At 35.8% G+C, this 13,191-nt stretch overlaps 1 protein-coding gene across 10 annotated transcripts in view; it reads left to right on the forward strand.

Moving 5' to 3' along the window:
* Positions 1-13,191, forward strand: part of AGFG1 (ArfGAP with FG repeats 1) — a 73,167-nt gene that overhangs the window by 51,067 nt on the left and 8,909 nt on the right. For 4 of the 10 annotated variants that reach the window (XM_043578035.1, XM_043578037.1, XM_043578038.1 and 1 more), the window contains exons 6-11: positions 5,056-5,175; positions 5,856-5,927; positions 7,416-7,625; positions 9,181-9,361; positions 12,159-12,238; positions 12,449-12,541. In XM_043578035.1, the coding sequence (XP_043433970.1) occupies positions 5,056-5,175; positions 5,856-5,927; positions 7,416-7,625; positions 9,181-9,361; positions 12,159-12,238; positions 12,449-12,541 (756 nt within the window). The remainder of the gene's footprint in view (positions 1-5,055; positions 5,176-5,855; positions 5,928-7,415; positions 7,626-9,180; positions 9,362-12,158; positions 12,239-12,448; positions 12,542-13,191) is intronic. The other 6 variants (XM_043578041.1, XM_043578043.1, XM_043578042.1 and 3 more) reach the window with 3 other exon arrangements.

Raw genomic sequence — 13,191 nt, forward strand, 5'->3', positions numbered from 1 at the left:
GATGCTGTCCCTTCTTTTTCTTTCAATTTGAGGACTTGGTTTATAGTTGGATCATGATGGTGGTATAAAGTGAATCATATATATATATATATATATATATATATATATATATATATATATACTCACACACACACACACACACACACACACACACACAAAATGTACTGTTTAAGATAGTTTGAAAAATTATGGAAAAGCTGCTCTTCGGCCACATTTCTTTCTAGCAAGCATTAAAGGAACTTTTTCTTTTAAATATTCGAGTATTTTCTAAGGGCGTACTGTGGAAGAAAATTACAGTGTAATTTACATATGTTTGTATGTTGCGTGTATTTGATTTAAAAGGGGATTGTAGGGTGGAGAGGATCTCTTTCTTAGCAAACATTATGCTGAGGAGGGTAAGAAGTCAGGAAGCTGAAGTTGTTGGGCCTGTGGTAGGTTTCCCTTCTCCTGTGTTAGCCGAGCAGTGAAACATCCAGGAAACCTGGAGAGACTCTTTCCCTTCACCTTCCAGGTGGGCAGCCAGGCTCCTCTGACCACACAGGAGTCTCAGCTCTCTGTTCCCACCTGTTGTTTTTGAATGCTGGCAAAAAGAGCTGGAGAACCAATGAATGTAGAGGGGACCTTCTGTAATTCATGAATAGTTTTCATTTATCTCAGTTTTACACTTGCTGAAATAGGATTTGAAATGACTGATAAGTAAGTACCAAGCTCTTTTGTACATTTTCAGCTTATTTCATGTTTCCCTTGTGTGTTTTTTTTGTCTTTAAATGCAATTTGCGAATATTCACCATTCAGGGAATTAATGCTGTACTCTTCCTTGTAGACTTGTTAGCCAGGCGTGTTTATACGCGTCTACACTGCAGCTGCACGGACTACTTTGTGCCATGATGGCACGCGTCCTTATCAGTAACTCCCTTGGAATTCTCTTTGAAAACAATAGCCATTATTTAATTGTAGAATATGTTAAAAAAGGAAAGAAAAGAAACCTATAATTTTATCAGATTGATAGAGGAAGTAGATCTTAACAATTTTGTCTCTTTTCCACATGTGGTGGGTGGAGATGGTAGGAAAGATGAGTCTGTGAGGCTTTGACTAGTCCTGTCGATTAGATCAGGTTGCCTAAGAGGAGTTAGTTTTTTCAGCCTGAAGTTCTTATTTATGAATGCACACTCAAGTCAGCTTTTTTTTTTTTAAACTTCATTGGATTCAAGAAGAATAAAATATATACACATACTGCAAGAAGAAGCTAATAGAGTTAGTCACTTATCTCTTCTTTTTCCATTCTTTGTCTTTTTCTCCAGCCTTTGCAAGAACCCTGAATCTTTATTTTTCCGTGTATGGTTCACAAATACAAAGTCATTGACAGCTCAGTTCTCACCCTGAAATTTTCATGTTTTTTTTTTTTAAGAAGTTTTTAAGTGAGAATATTCTCCTGTACAGATTGATACGACAAATGGAACCTTTAATTTCAAATGATAATTATTTAGAAATGCCAATCTGGTTAGCATTATTTTGTAGGGAAACCTGTTATTTTGCAGATCATTTAATGGCTTAAAAGCCAGAAGTCTTCACCCTTCATCTGAACATTCTGGCTGAGATAGTATGTGAGGATATGTATCAGCGGTGAGGTTATTACTGTGTTCAGGAAAAGTCATCTTCTACAGAAATATTTGTGCAGTTAGAAACATGATTAACCTACAGAATTTAATAGTTATTTTGCTTGGTAATAAACTCCACAGCCCTATGAACTGTAAACTGTAATTTATTTTTGTCACACCTTACTGGGGATCTCAAACTTTTAATTGTCTTGCCATCCAGTCAACACAAATGAGTAACATAACGCAGTGTGGAAGGAATCGTGTGCACGGGAAGGTGTTCTAATCTCCTGTTGCCACATGGTCAGTCAGGCTCAGGATTACTAGATTCACTGATTTTCTTTTAAGAAAAGCAGGAAATCTTGTTTATTTAATGTGAGATGTTGTCTTTTTAAATGTTGGGTTGATGAAAAAGAATTTAAACATGTAGGTGAAACGAAGTGTATTTGTCAGCTGAATTCATGATGAAGGCACTCAGTTTCTATCTCTCATCCCTACGTTTATCTCCCTTTCTTAGGAGTACCTGTTTCTCACTGAAGAGGAAAGACAGTTCCCAGCTAGATTCAGGCTGATTAACTTGGTGCCTTAAATTCTAAACTGAGGTTACTTCTTTGTACTTAAAAAAAAATTTTTTTTTTAATGTTTATTTATTTTTGAGAGAGAGAGAGACAGCATGCAAGCGGGGGAGGGGCAGAGAGAGAGAGGGAGACACAGAATCCCAAGCAGGCTCCAGGCTCTGAGCTGTCAGCACTGAGTCCTACCCGGGGCTCCAACTCAAGAGCCATGAGATCATGACCTGAGATGAAGTCAGATGCTTAACTGACTGAGCCACACAGGAGCCCCACTTCTTTGTACTTTTTGAGATAAGATTATTTAAAAAGCATCTATTATTGTTTTGTCACATTCCGTTTAGTTGATCTTTCTTTGTATGGTAGTTGCTTGAGGTGGTTCCAGACAGTAATTTTCACATTATTGAATTTATTAGTGTTTAATTTCCAAAGTTGTGGTTACTAAAGTTTCATTCCACGGTACTTAGAAATTTTAAAATTTACCATAACCAGTTGTTGAAGACACTGAATAGATTTAGTGTCTCCATATAAAGACTGAAAGAGGTATTACAAAGTCCTGTTTTGCTGTAATGAATAGATATTTGATTAATGGGTTTGGTGCTCTGGTTGGAAACACCAGTGTTTATAAATTTGATAAAAATAGACTTGACTAACAAAATGGATTACATTGACCTGATTTCTTAATGATGATGTTTGAAACACGTTAAATGTATATTTCTCCTGTAGTGTTCTAAATATGTTAAAAGTAGAATATATATTATTATAGGCTACTTATTCACTATATTTGAGATTATAAGTGATAAAGCAGCTTAGGGACCCAACTCCTGTTTCTCCAAGGGATAGATGTATTTCATTTGTTCAAGTAAAATTTCAGCCTATAAGGAAATTGAATTTTATCATGGTAATAAGTAAAAACAATAACAAAAGATTTCAGAGTATCCAGAAAATACAGAATTTTTTGTGTTAAGCAGTAAGCAGCCTTTTAATTTAGATACGTCTGTGTGATGTTTGAGAGAGAGGACAAACGTCTTTAGAAAAGGTTTTCAACAGTGCGAGCAGTGATAGGTGTATGTAGGATAGCACTCCACCTGTCACAAGTGCTGGGTGTGAGGACGACACAGGGAGGGAGGTGTCACAGGTGTCTAGTAAAAGGAGGACTATCTAGTTCAGGTGCATTTCCCCCTATAGTCATATACCCTTTCGGATATACACAACATAGTAATTACATAAAATGCTGTTAGGTTTTTTTGATCATTTCCCTAGAGTAATGTTTTACTTCATTAGTGGAAAATTTGTTTAGTAACTTTTTTTTCGTTGATGTACAGTTAGAATACATATTCATTGCAAAAGCTTGGTAAACTATAACAAACTGAACTATAACAATAACAATAAACTATAACTATAGTAAACTATAACAATCTGAAAACTCACCACTACAAGTTAATGAAAATGCAGATTTTCTGTGCACATGATACCATGCTGACAAAATCGGCAGATGAAAATGATTTGGCACTTTTTGGCCTGTTTATCTTGATATACTTCATCATGGGTATTTTTGAATAGGACTGTATCTTCTATGTGATTTTTTAAATGGCCGCATTATATTTGTTTGTATGATGTTTCATAATTTAAGCGATCCCTCATTGCTGGCCATTTGAGTTTTAAATTTGTTTTATTATTTTAAAACAAATCATTTAGCTATTAGATGCAGCCATACTCATTTGCAAGATTATTTCTTTATGAAAGCTTTTTGAAGTAGAATTGCCTGCAAAGGATTTAAAGTAGCTGATTTGTACTATGTTGATGGCATTTAACCTTTATCTTTTGGGCATGCTTTTCATTCTTACCACTTAGCATTCTCTTTCTTACATACCAACCACTTCTTATTATATTCTCTATAAAAATCTTAATTCAGCATTTATTGTAGCCTTTAAAAAAAAAAACCTTTTGAATTGTTGTATTTAGTTACATATTTTAAGTTTAGGGAAGCCTCAAAAATTGTTCTTAGGTTAATGACAAGTGGGAAATACCAGTTGGTCTTTTTCACTGAGTCTGAAGTACACTAATGTCACAAATTTTGCTATTTTCATTTCTCAAATTTTAATATGTATTAAAAAGAGCAGGCTTCCCCCCCCCCCCCGCCTTAAGAGAGCATGAGCAGGAGGGGGCAAAGGGAGAGGGAGAGAGAGAATCTTAAGCAGGCTCCATGTCTGACTCGGGAGACCGACTCGGGGCTTGATCTCACAACTATGAGATCATGACCTGAGGTGAAATCAGGAGTCAGATGTCACCCAGACTCCCCAGAACAGCAGCCTTCGAAGAGAATGTGACTATCTGTGATTTATTTGGCAGTCATGTCCTTGTTAAACATTTACGTTTTTTCATTTTTACATGCCATGATGTGAGATGGTTGTAAACTTAGGGAAAAAAAACCCAAAAAGAATATTAATGAAATTTAAACTTCTTTGTATCATTATTTTAGATTCACAAAGCTGATGAATCACTCACCACCATTTTAAATCTGAGTTTCCCAGAATGTAATCTATATCCTACATCTCAGTTTGCTTTACTGTAACTCATATATTTCATGCTCCTAGAGTTTCCTTTAGTAGAGTCACTTTTGCAGTACTATTCCAGAGGTCACTCAAAGGGTATTGTGTACAAATTTATTGTTGTACAAAGTGTTTTGGGAAATTTTTGGCTACCCTTTAATGAATTGTTTGGCATTGGGTTAAATCAGCACTGGCAGGATTTAAAATTGGATTCTGAATGAATTCTCTTTAAAGTGAGTTGTGAAACAAACTTCTCATAAGATTCTTAAATTCATTTGTCATATTTTTCATTTATAATTTTCATATTCATTAACATATATTGTTCCTTACCATTTACAGCTCAGAACTCTGCAAATGCAGATTTTGCAAACTTTGGTGCATTTGGACAGTCTAGTGGCTCGAGTGATTTTGGAGGTTTCCCCACAGCAAGTCGCTCTCCTTTTCAGCCCCAAACTCCAGGTAGAGCTTCTCCGCGTCACGCGTAAACGTTTTGACATACAAAACTCTCTACACGTAGTTTAAAAAATTATTCTAAACTTAAATTCTATAATTATTTGATTTAAAAATAGTTCTATCTTACAAAGCTCTGGGGAAACCTGAAATCTTTATTTTTTTCTGTGTTCATCTGGTTTTTTGAACTCCTTGGTGTGTTGTCTAATTCACGGTGTCTGTTCTCTTCCTTTTCCTGCATATGAATCTTCCTTAAATTTCTTAGGCACAGGAGCGTTACAGTCCTCAAAATTTGTTAGGTTCACAGAACACATTGGTTTAGGCTTTGAGTAAAGGAAGCTAATTGATTGCTTCCATAGAAATAAAAACGTAAGTAATTTTCAGGGCAGCAAGCTTGAGACAATAAATATTGTCAGTCTATTAGTCAAGAGTAGATTATTTCACAGTCACTTTAATCAGACTTGGAAGTAGTTTTCTGTGCAGGAATTGGGCTTTGGACAGTGAGTACTCTCCCCTGAACTAAGTATTGTTTCCAGAATCCCGTTGAACCCTTGTTGAGATCTTTGGCTGATGACTTTTCTTTCAACTTTTAACTCTGTGTATTGTCTTATAAAGCCTTTTCTTTCACTTTTCTTTTTTTTTTTTTTCTTCTTTAAATTCCATCATTTACATAATTTCTGGCTGTCCAGCATTTAGAATGCTTTCATCTAGCTGCAGTTTTGGTGAATTTACTTCAGCTTTTCCTCTCCAGGCTTCCAACAGTAAGTTGTGTTGTCAAGTAGGCATCTTTTACTGATTTGTATGTTTTATGCTTTTCCATGGATTTTTCGATTATAGAATGTTATTCATCTTTTAATAGTAATCATTCTGAAACTCTCATTTCTGTGTCTTCTTCGCTGTTACTAAGCTCAGACTTAGCACAATAGTGTACAGTAAAAGAGTTGATTTAATAGTTCAGTTTTTAATAATTTGAAATAAATTTCATCAGAAAAATTGTGAAAGATTAGTATTGTGTACTATGTTCACCAGCTACTTGTAACAGACCACGGTCTTAAAATACCAGCACATACTACTTTTAATTGCAAAGGACTGGAGTTTATTCCTGGAAGAAATTTTATCCATATTTATTTTAGAGTGTCTGTAATCCACTGATTGATGGGAAAGTGTTTGTGTTCTCTTTTTTAAAATAGGGCTGTATTCTTTCTGCTTTTAAAATATCTGTTAATTGTGCTTTGCTGTTACTTTAATACATAGCTGTAATGTATATACTGTTTTCATTGCTGAAACTAATGTGTAGGTGTAAAGAACTAATACCAACAGTATAGCATCAAAAGCATAAAATGAAATATCCTGGCTTTAGTCTTTTGGTAGTGCTTTAGGAAAGTCTCTGGTAACCAGAACAGTCTTCAAAATCTTAGCAGGATGTACAATAGACCATTAGATGAATTATGATCTTATAAGTCTCAAAAGATTATATATTGTATGCTATAATTTTTATTCCTTGAACTATATAATAGAGTATGATTTTACTGATACTGTATATATATTACAATATTATTATGTGAAATTAAATATTAACTCTTCAAGTAAAATAAGTTCCAGAGCTCAAAGACCACTTTTTAAGAAATTGTGGATCAAAACAGTACATCTTAAAACATTTTAAATCTCTGCTCTGGGATTTGTTGCCACCAGGTCTCCATTGGAGCTGTAAGAGCTTATAGCATAAAATACTTTGCATCTTGTCGATGGAAATCCATTTAGGGAGAACTAGTAAAAGGTCATAGTAATATATATGTGTGTGTGAGAGAGAGAGAGAGAGAGAGAGAGAGAGAGTGTACACGTATATATGAATATTAACATATATACGTGTAATGTGTATATATATGTATAATGTATTAACATATATATATATACATATATATATGTATATATGAATATTAAGGTAACTAAGTCTGAAACCCAGCAAGCATGGAGTTTACTCCTCTGTGAATTATAGTCTTGACTTCAGGGTAGATAATTACACATAGAAATTTGTTACGCTCCATGTTGCCAGGATCTTTGAAAATCTAGTTCCCCAAATTACAGTCATACGTAAATAGAAGATTAAAGTTGAATACCATTTGCCAGTTGTTAATTCTAAGAATGTAAGATTGCTTATAGAACACTTAAGGAAGAAATGATCATATAATCTATCAAAGGATTTTGGGAAAAGTCTAGAAATTTCAAGTGTTCTGTTTATTCTGTTACAGGTGGAAGTGCTGGATCAGTAAATGCTAATTTTGCTCATTTTGATAACTTCCCCAAATCCTCCAGTGCTGATTTTGGAACCTTCAATACTTCCCAGAGTCATCAAACAGCATCAGCTGTTAGTAAAGTTTCAACGAACAAAGCTGGTCTGCAGACTACAGACAAATACGCAGCACTTGCTAATTTAGACAATATCTTTAGTGCTGGGCAAGGTATTAAGCTTTACACAAAATAAATACAAATTTGTAATAACATAGTCCTCTGAATTTGGTTGTGTTTATTGCAATTTAAGGTTGTTATGCTTTTTTTAGTTGTAAAGAAATTCTGTGTACACTAAATGTTCATGACCATTCGGCACATTTTTGATGTGAAATAATAATAGGCCTTTTGGAAGGCCTAGAAAACTAGGAACTATTTGTAAACTTCTAATTCTAGAAGAAAATAATTGACAAAATTTAATTTTGTCTTAGAAAGCATGCTTCACTGTTCTGAGGCTACAGAGGGCCAGCAAATCCAATTAATAATGCTGACTGGAGCGTTATTTGGTTGTTTTTTATAATATATTCATTTTGAGCTATTTTTACTATTAATATTTTGGTATTAAAAGCCATTCGTTTTACAGGATATTTTTATACCTGGTTTTGATCTTAAGGCCAGTATTTTGCCTCTCAGAATGCATAGTGTGGTAGGGAACAGTAGAGGTCTGCTTTTGGACTGGATTCTGCATCCGAATCTCTGTAGCTGTTTTCTCATCTCCAGTAGTAATAGGGCAGTAATAGCATTGAGCTCATATGTATTATCACATCTAAGTCATTTAGAACGTGCCTGGCACATAATAAGTGCTGTGTAAATGTTTCCTTGTACTACTGTCTCTAATTTTTTTCATGGAAAACCCTGGGAAGATGGTATTATTAATGGATTGTTCTCATTAGGTCTGGGAGTTTAGAATTTTTTATGTTCACTTGAATGACACGCACCTGTTTTGGAGATGTTAATGTAGCACTTTGAGAATTTGCTCCTTATGCATAATTTAGACAGTGGTACAGATTCTTTGCTCTTTGTTTTTAAGTTCATTTATTTTGAAAGAGAGTGCGTGCAAGTGGGGGGCGGGGTAGAGAGAGAGGGAGATGGAGAGTCCCCTAAGCAGGCTCGCATTGTCGGTGTGGAGCCCAACGCAGGACGCAGGGCTTGAACTCACGAACTGTGAGATCATAACCTGAACTGAAATCAGCAGTTGGATGCTTAACTGACTGAGCCACCCAGGTGCCCCACCTTAGTTTTTGTTACAGAAACTGTATCCTGTCTTTACCACAGTGGTGTGTATAGCAATTAATCTTGTCTAATAGTTTGTAGATAGTTTATTAGATAAGACTACAGAATTCTTGTCTATTTATTCGCTTAGCGTTAAAATAGTTTTAAATTTACATGTTTCAGGGCACCTTGGTGGCTCAGTTGGTTGAATATCCCGACTCTTGATTGCGACTCAGGTCATGATCCCAGAGTTGTGGGATCCATGTGCAGCATGGAGCCTGCTTGAGATTCATTCTCTCTCTCTCTCTCTCTCTCTCTCTCCCTCCCTCCCTCCCTCCCTCCCTCCCCCTCTCTCCCCCTCTCTCCCCTCTGCCCCTCTCCCCTGCTCGTGAGCTCTCTCTCTAAAATTAAAAAAATTGAAAAATTAAATTTGCATGTGTTTCATGGCACATGTGGCTGGTAAATTGAAAGCATAATAACTAAGTTTTCGGTGTAATTGTTTTTGTTTGTTTATAGGTGGTGATCAGGGGAGTGGTTTTGGGACCACAGGTAAACCTCCTGTTGGTTCTGTGGTTTCAGTTCCCAGTCAGTCAAGTGCATCTTCAGACAAATACGCAGCCCTGGCAGAACTCGACAGCGTTTTCAGCTCTGCGGCCACGTCCAGTAACGCGTATACTTCCACAAGTAACGCTAGCAGGTACCTTGTCTTTGTCCGTGTTCCTGCTTCGTGTCTTCTCTTTTTTGTTTTTTTAATTCAAAGCTGAATAATGATGTTAAATAATGGCTGTTTGGGGACACATTTTTAAAATTCTTGAATATTTTTGTAAGTTTGCAGAAATGGAGTTTAATCTGCTAATTAACATGTAATCCTTGAGTGATTGCCATTTTATCTTACTTACTCAAAGGTTTTGTTACTTCTCTTCCTTGAACACGGAAGTGTAATTGAGTATGTACACGTCTCAAAATGGAGAGTTATATACGGATTTAATTATACTGAACAGAGAATCCATTTAGCAAATTATATACTTTTAAGGTACAGTTTTCAGTCATGAAGACTAAACACTGGAAGTAACATGTAGCTTTAGTTGTAAATAAACATTTTTAGATATGTTTGCAAGAGAACTCAAGACCCCGTTCTGTATCTCTTCGGTGTCCTGCTGGTACACATAGCGTATCCATTACTGTGCTCAGATTCGTGTGGAATGAAGGAATTCTAGGCAGCAGGAAGTCTAACACATTTTAACAGCAATAGATCTTTAAAAACACTTCTAATTGTGACTTCTTCATTTTGTAGTAAGGAAACAGACCCAGAAGTATAGGTGACTTAGCTGTGCAGTGTTTTATCCAAGTGTTTTCTGTCCTGTAGATTGTCTCTTCTTTCTTTTGTTATCTGTGGTGGTTTTTTTTGTTTTTTTTTTTTTTTAATTTTCTTTTAGCATCTTTTCTAGGGAGAAGTGGGAGGATTGTAACGCTAATGACTTGGCCTCTCTAGTAATTAATTTTACAGCCAGATGGGAAAAATTGAATCCAAAGAACAGTTTAGAGTATTTATTATTTTTCTTTCATTAAGATTGTCTATGTTAGATAACAGTCGTGACCTATTGCAAGGTAACCATAGAGTCTGGAAACAGAGAGGTATATTTAACAGATGGTTTATTGGTATTATATTACAGTATCTTAGTGGTCCACAGTGTGGTCCATGGAACATTTGGGGTACCTGAGACACTTCCAAGGGGTCTGTGAAGTTCAAACTCTATTCATAATAATTCTGAGGGGTTAGTTGTGTTCCCAGTATTTGACATTTGTATTGATGGCACAAAAACAATGGCAAGTAAAAACTTGGTAGCGCCATAGCACAGACTAAGGCCATGACACCAACTGTCCTAGTCATGTAATAGTCACTATATTTCTTATACCACTTTCAGTTTTACTTGTGAATAGTCTTGGTTGTTTTTCTTCTGAATATTCTTTTTCTAATTTTTTTTATTGAGGTATAATTGATATTTAACGTTGATTTCAGGTGTACAACATAATGCTTTGATACTTGTATGCACTGGGAAATGAGCATAGTAAATGTAGTTCGTGTCCATCCCCACACAAAGCTAACTTGTAGGATTTACTCTCTTGATAACTTTGAAGTACGAACTACAATATTATTGACAGTAGTCACCATGCTGTACCTTATGTCCCCATGACTTATGTATATATTCTTACAAATATTCTTGATGAAACAGTCAAGAAATTTAACTTTATTAAATCTTGACCCTTACATAATGTTTTCTTAACTTGCTGTGTATTCAGATAAGGTATACATCACGTGGTTCTGATGCATATTGAAGTATGGTAGGTAGCTTCCGGAAAATCAGCTTGTGTGGTTAAATTGTGGAATGAACCAGCCACTTGTTTTATGGAACGCCATTTTTCCTTAAGACTGATAAACCATGGTTATTCAGATTTGGATATTTGGCACACATTTTCTCAAAAATGAAATAATTGAAGCCTGTCACTTTAAGGAAAATAACTGATAAAATTCACACTTCCAAAGCAAATATTAGAATTTTGGAAAATTTATTGACTCCATCATGAACTCGACAGCTTTACATTACTTTTTGATAAGATGAGCAGTGATAGTTTTTGATTTTGTATAAGGAAATTGTTAGCATTTGGAAGATTTGTATCAGATATTTTCCCAAATGATACAAAAATGGTAAAAGATTCATTTAAAGTGCAAGATAGATTAGTAGATGTTACTTCAGAGAGCACAAAGGAGTTCATTGATAGGATTTCAAATTCCATTTTGTAGCTAATCTTTAGGAAATTCTCACTGTCGTTTTGGCTGTGATGTCAAGGAAAATATTCACAAGTATCTGAAGAAACTATTCAGATTCTCCTAGTTTGTTTAGCTAGGTGTCTATGAGAGCAGTTTTTTTCATACACTTTTACATAAACGACATATTACAGGAGATTGATCTTCTGTGAAGCCCAGCCATTGAAGGGATTTGCAAAAATGTTGTGACTCTTAAGTTCCTTTTGTTTTGGAAAATATAGTTCTTTATCCTAAAAATGCTACTTACGTTAGTGTATAATGGCTTTATAGTTAACTTTAAAAGTATGAGATTTAAAAATTTTTCCATTTTAATTTCTGTATATACGTATTGTTAATATAGCACATTTAAACAAAGACTCTTGGGAGTTCTCGGTAACATTTCAGAGTGTAAATGAGTCCTGGACCTCCTGGCTGGCTCAGTCAGAAGAGCACGCGGTTCTTGATCTCAGGGTCCTTAGTTCAAGCCCCATGTTGGGCGGGAAGCCTAGTTTAAAAAAAAAAAAAAAAAAAAAGAATGTAAATGAGACCAGACTCCAGAGTTTAAGAACAGCTGTGATACATGATGTGTTCAGTATTACCTGTTTCCACATTTTATGGCCACCCTATAGATAGATTAGCCTTGCTTTAAAAAATAAATAAAAAGAACCCTTTCTGTATTTATTTTCAGCAATGTTTTTGGAACAGTGCCCGTGGGTGCTTCTGCACAGACACAGCCTGCTTCTTCGAGTGTGCCTGCTCCATTTGGAGGTATGTGTTTCTGGTGTATGTACCGGATTTTCTAAAGAGCCTGTGTAGACTGTAGAACATTTTCTTACGGGTACTGGAAGGCATTCAGAGCAACAATTTATTATCCAAAAGCTCTAGTTTTCTGATCTTCATAAATGTATGAACAAATATTTTAAATGACTGAATACAAATATGTTAGGATTTCATAGCATATTTTCTAATTTTTTAAAGCTACGCCTTCCACAAATCCATTTGTTGCTGCTGCTGGTCCTTCTGTGGCATCTTCTACAAATCCATTTCAGACCAATGCCAGAGGAGCAACAGGTAAGAAATAAATATAGATTATAGAACAGAAAGCTTTGGAAAAGGTATTTATTACAAAGACATCATGGGAAGAACATCAGAAAATAAAGCTCTTCTTTGTTACTGTAGTGAATGGGAAGTGGATGGAAGAGTTTGTCCATAAAGACATACACTAGCTGGGGGCGCCTGGGTGGCTCAGTCGGTTGAGCGTCTGACTTCGGCTCAGGTCATGATCTCGCGGTTTGCGGGTTCGAGTCCCAGCTGTCTGTGCTGACAGCTCAGAGCCTGGAGCCTGCTTCGGATTCTATGTCTTCCTCTCTCTCTGCCGCTCCCTCTCTCACGTTGTCTCTCTCTGTCTCTCAAAAATAAATAAATGTGAAAACATTTAAAAAAAAAAAAAAAAAGACCTACGCTAGCTGAAAGTTTATAAAATCCTGGACTTCTAATATTTGGGAGGAACCCTAGAAATTCTCTAGCGCCCCCTGGTCCCCATTCCCTGCTTTCATTCTTCAGGTGAGGAAGCCCAAGTGTGGAGGCGAGGCCTCCTTAGAGCCCTGCGCCCTGCAGCCACTTTGTGACCAAGGTGGGACTTTGAACACCGAAATTCTGACTTATTTGGTGATCGGGTTTTGGAATTACTGGTTACTACTCATTCAGTCTTAATAGAAAAA

The sequence above is a fragment of the Prionailurus bengalensis genome, chromosome C1, assembly GCF_016509475.1.
Source record: "Prionailurus bengalensis isolate Pbe53 chromosome C1, Fcat_Pben_1.1_paternal_pri, whole genome shotgun sequence".
Taxonomy (NCBI): domain Eukaryota; kingdom Metazoa; phylum Chordata; class Mammalia; order Carnivora; family Felidae; genus Prionailurus; species Prionailurus bengalensis.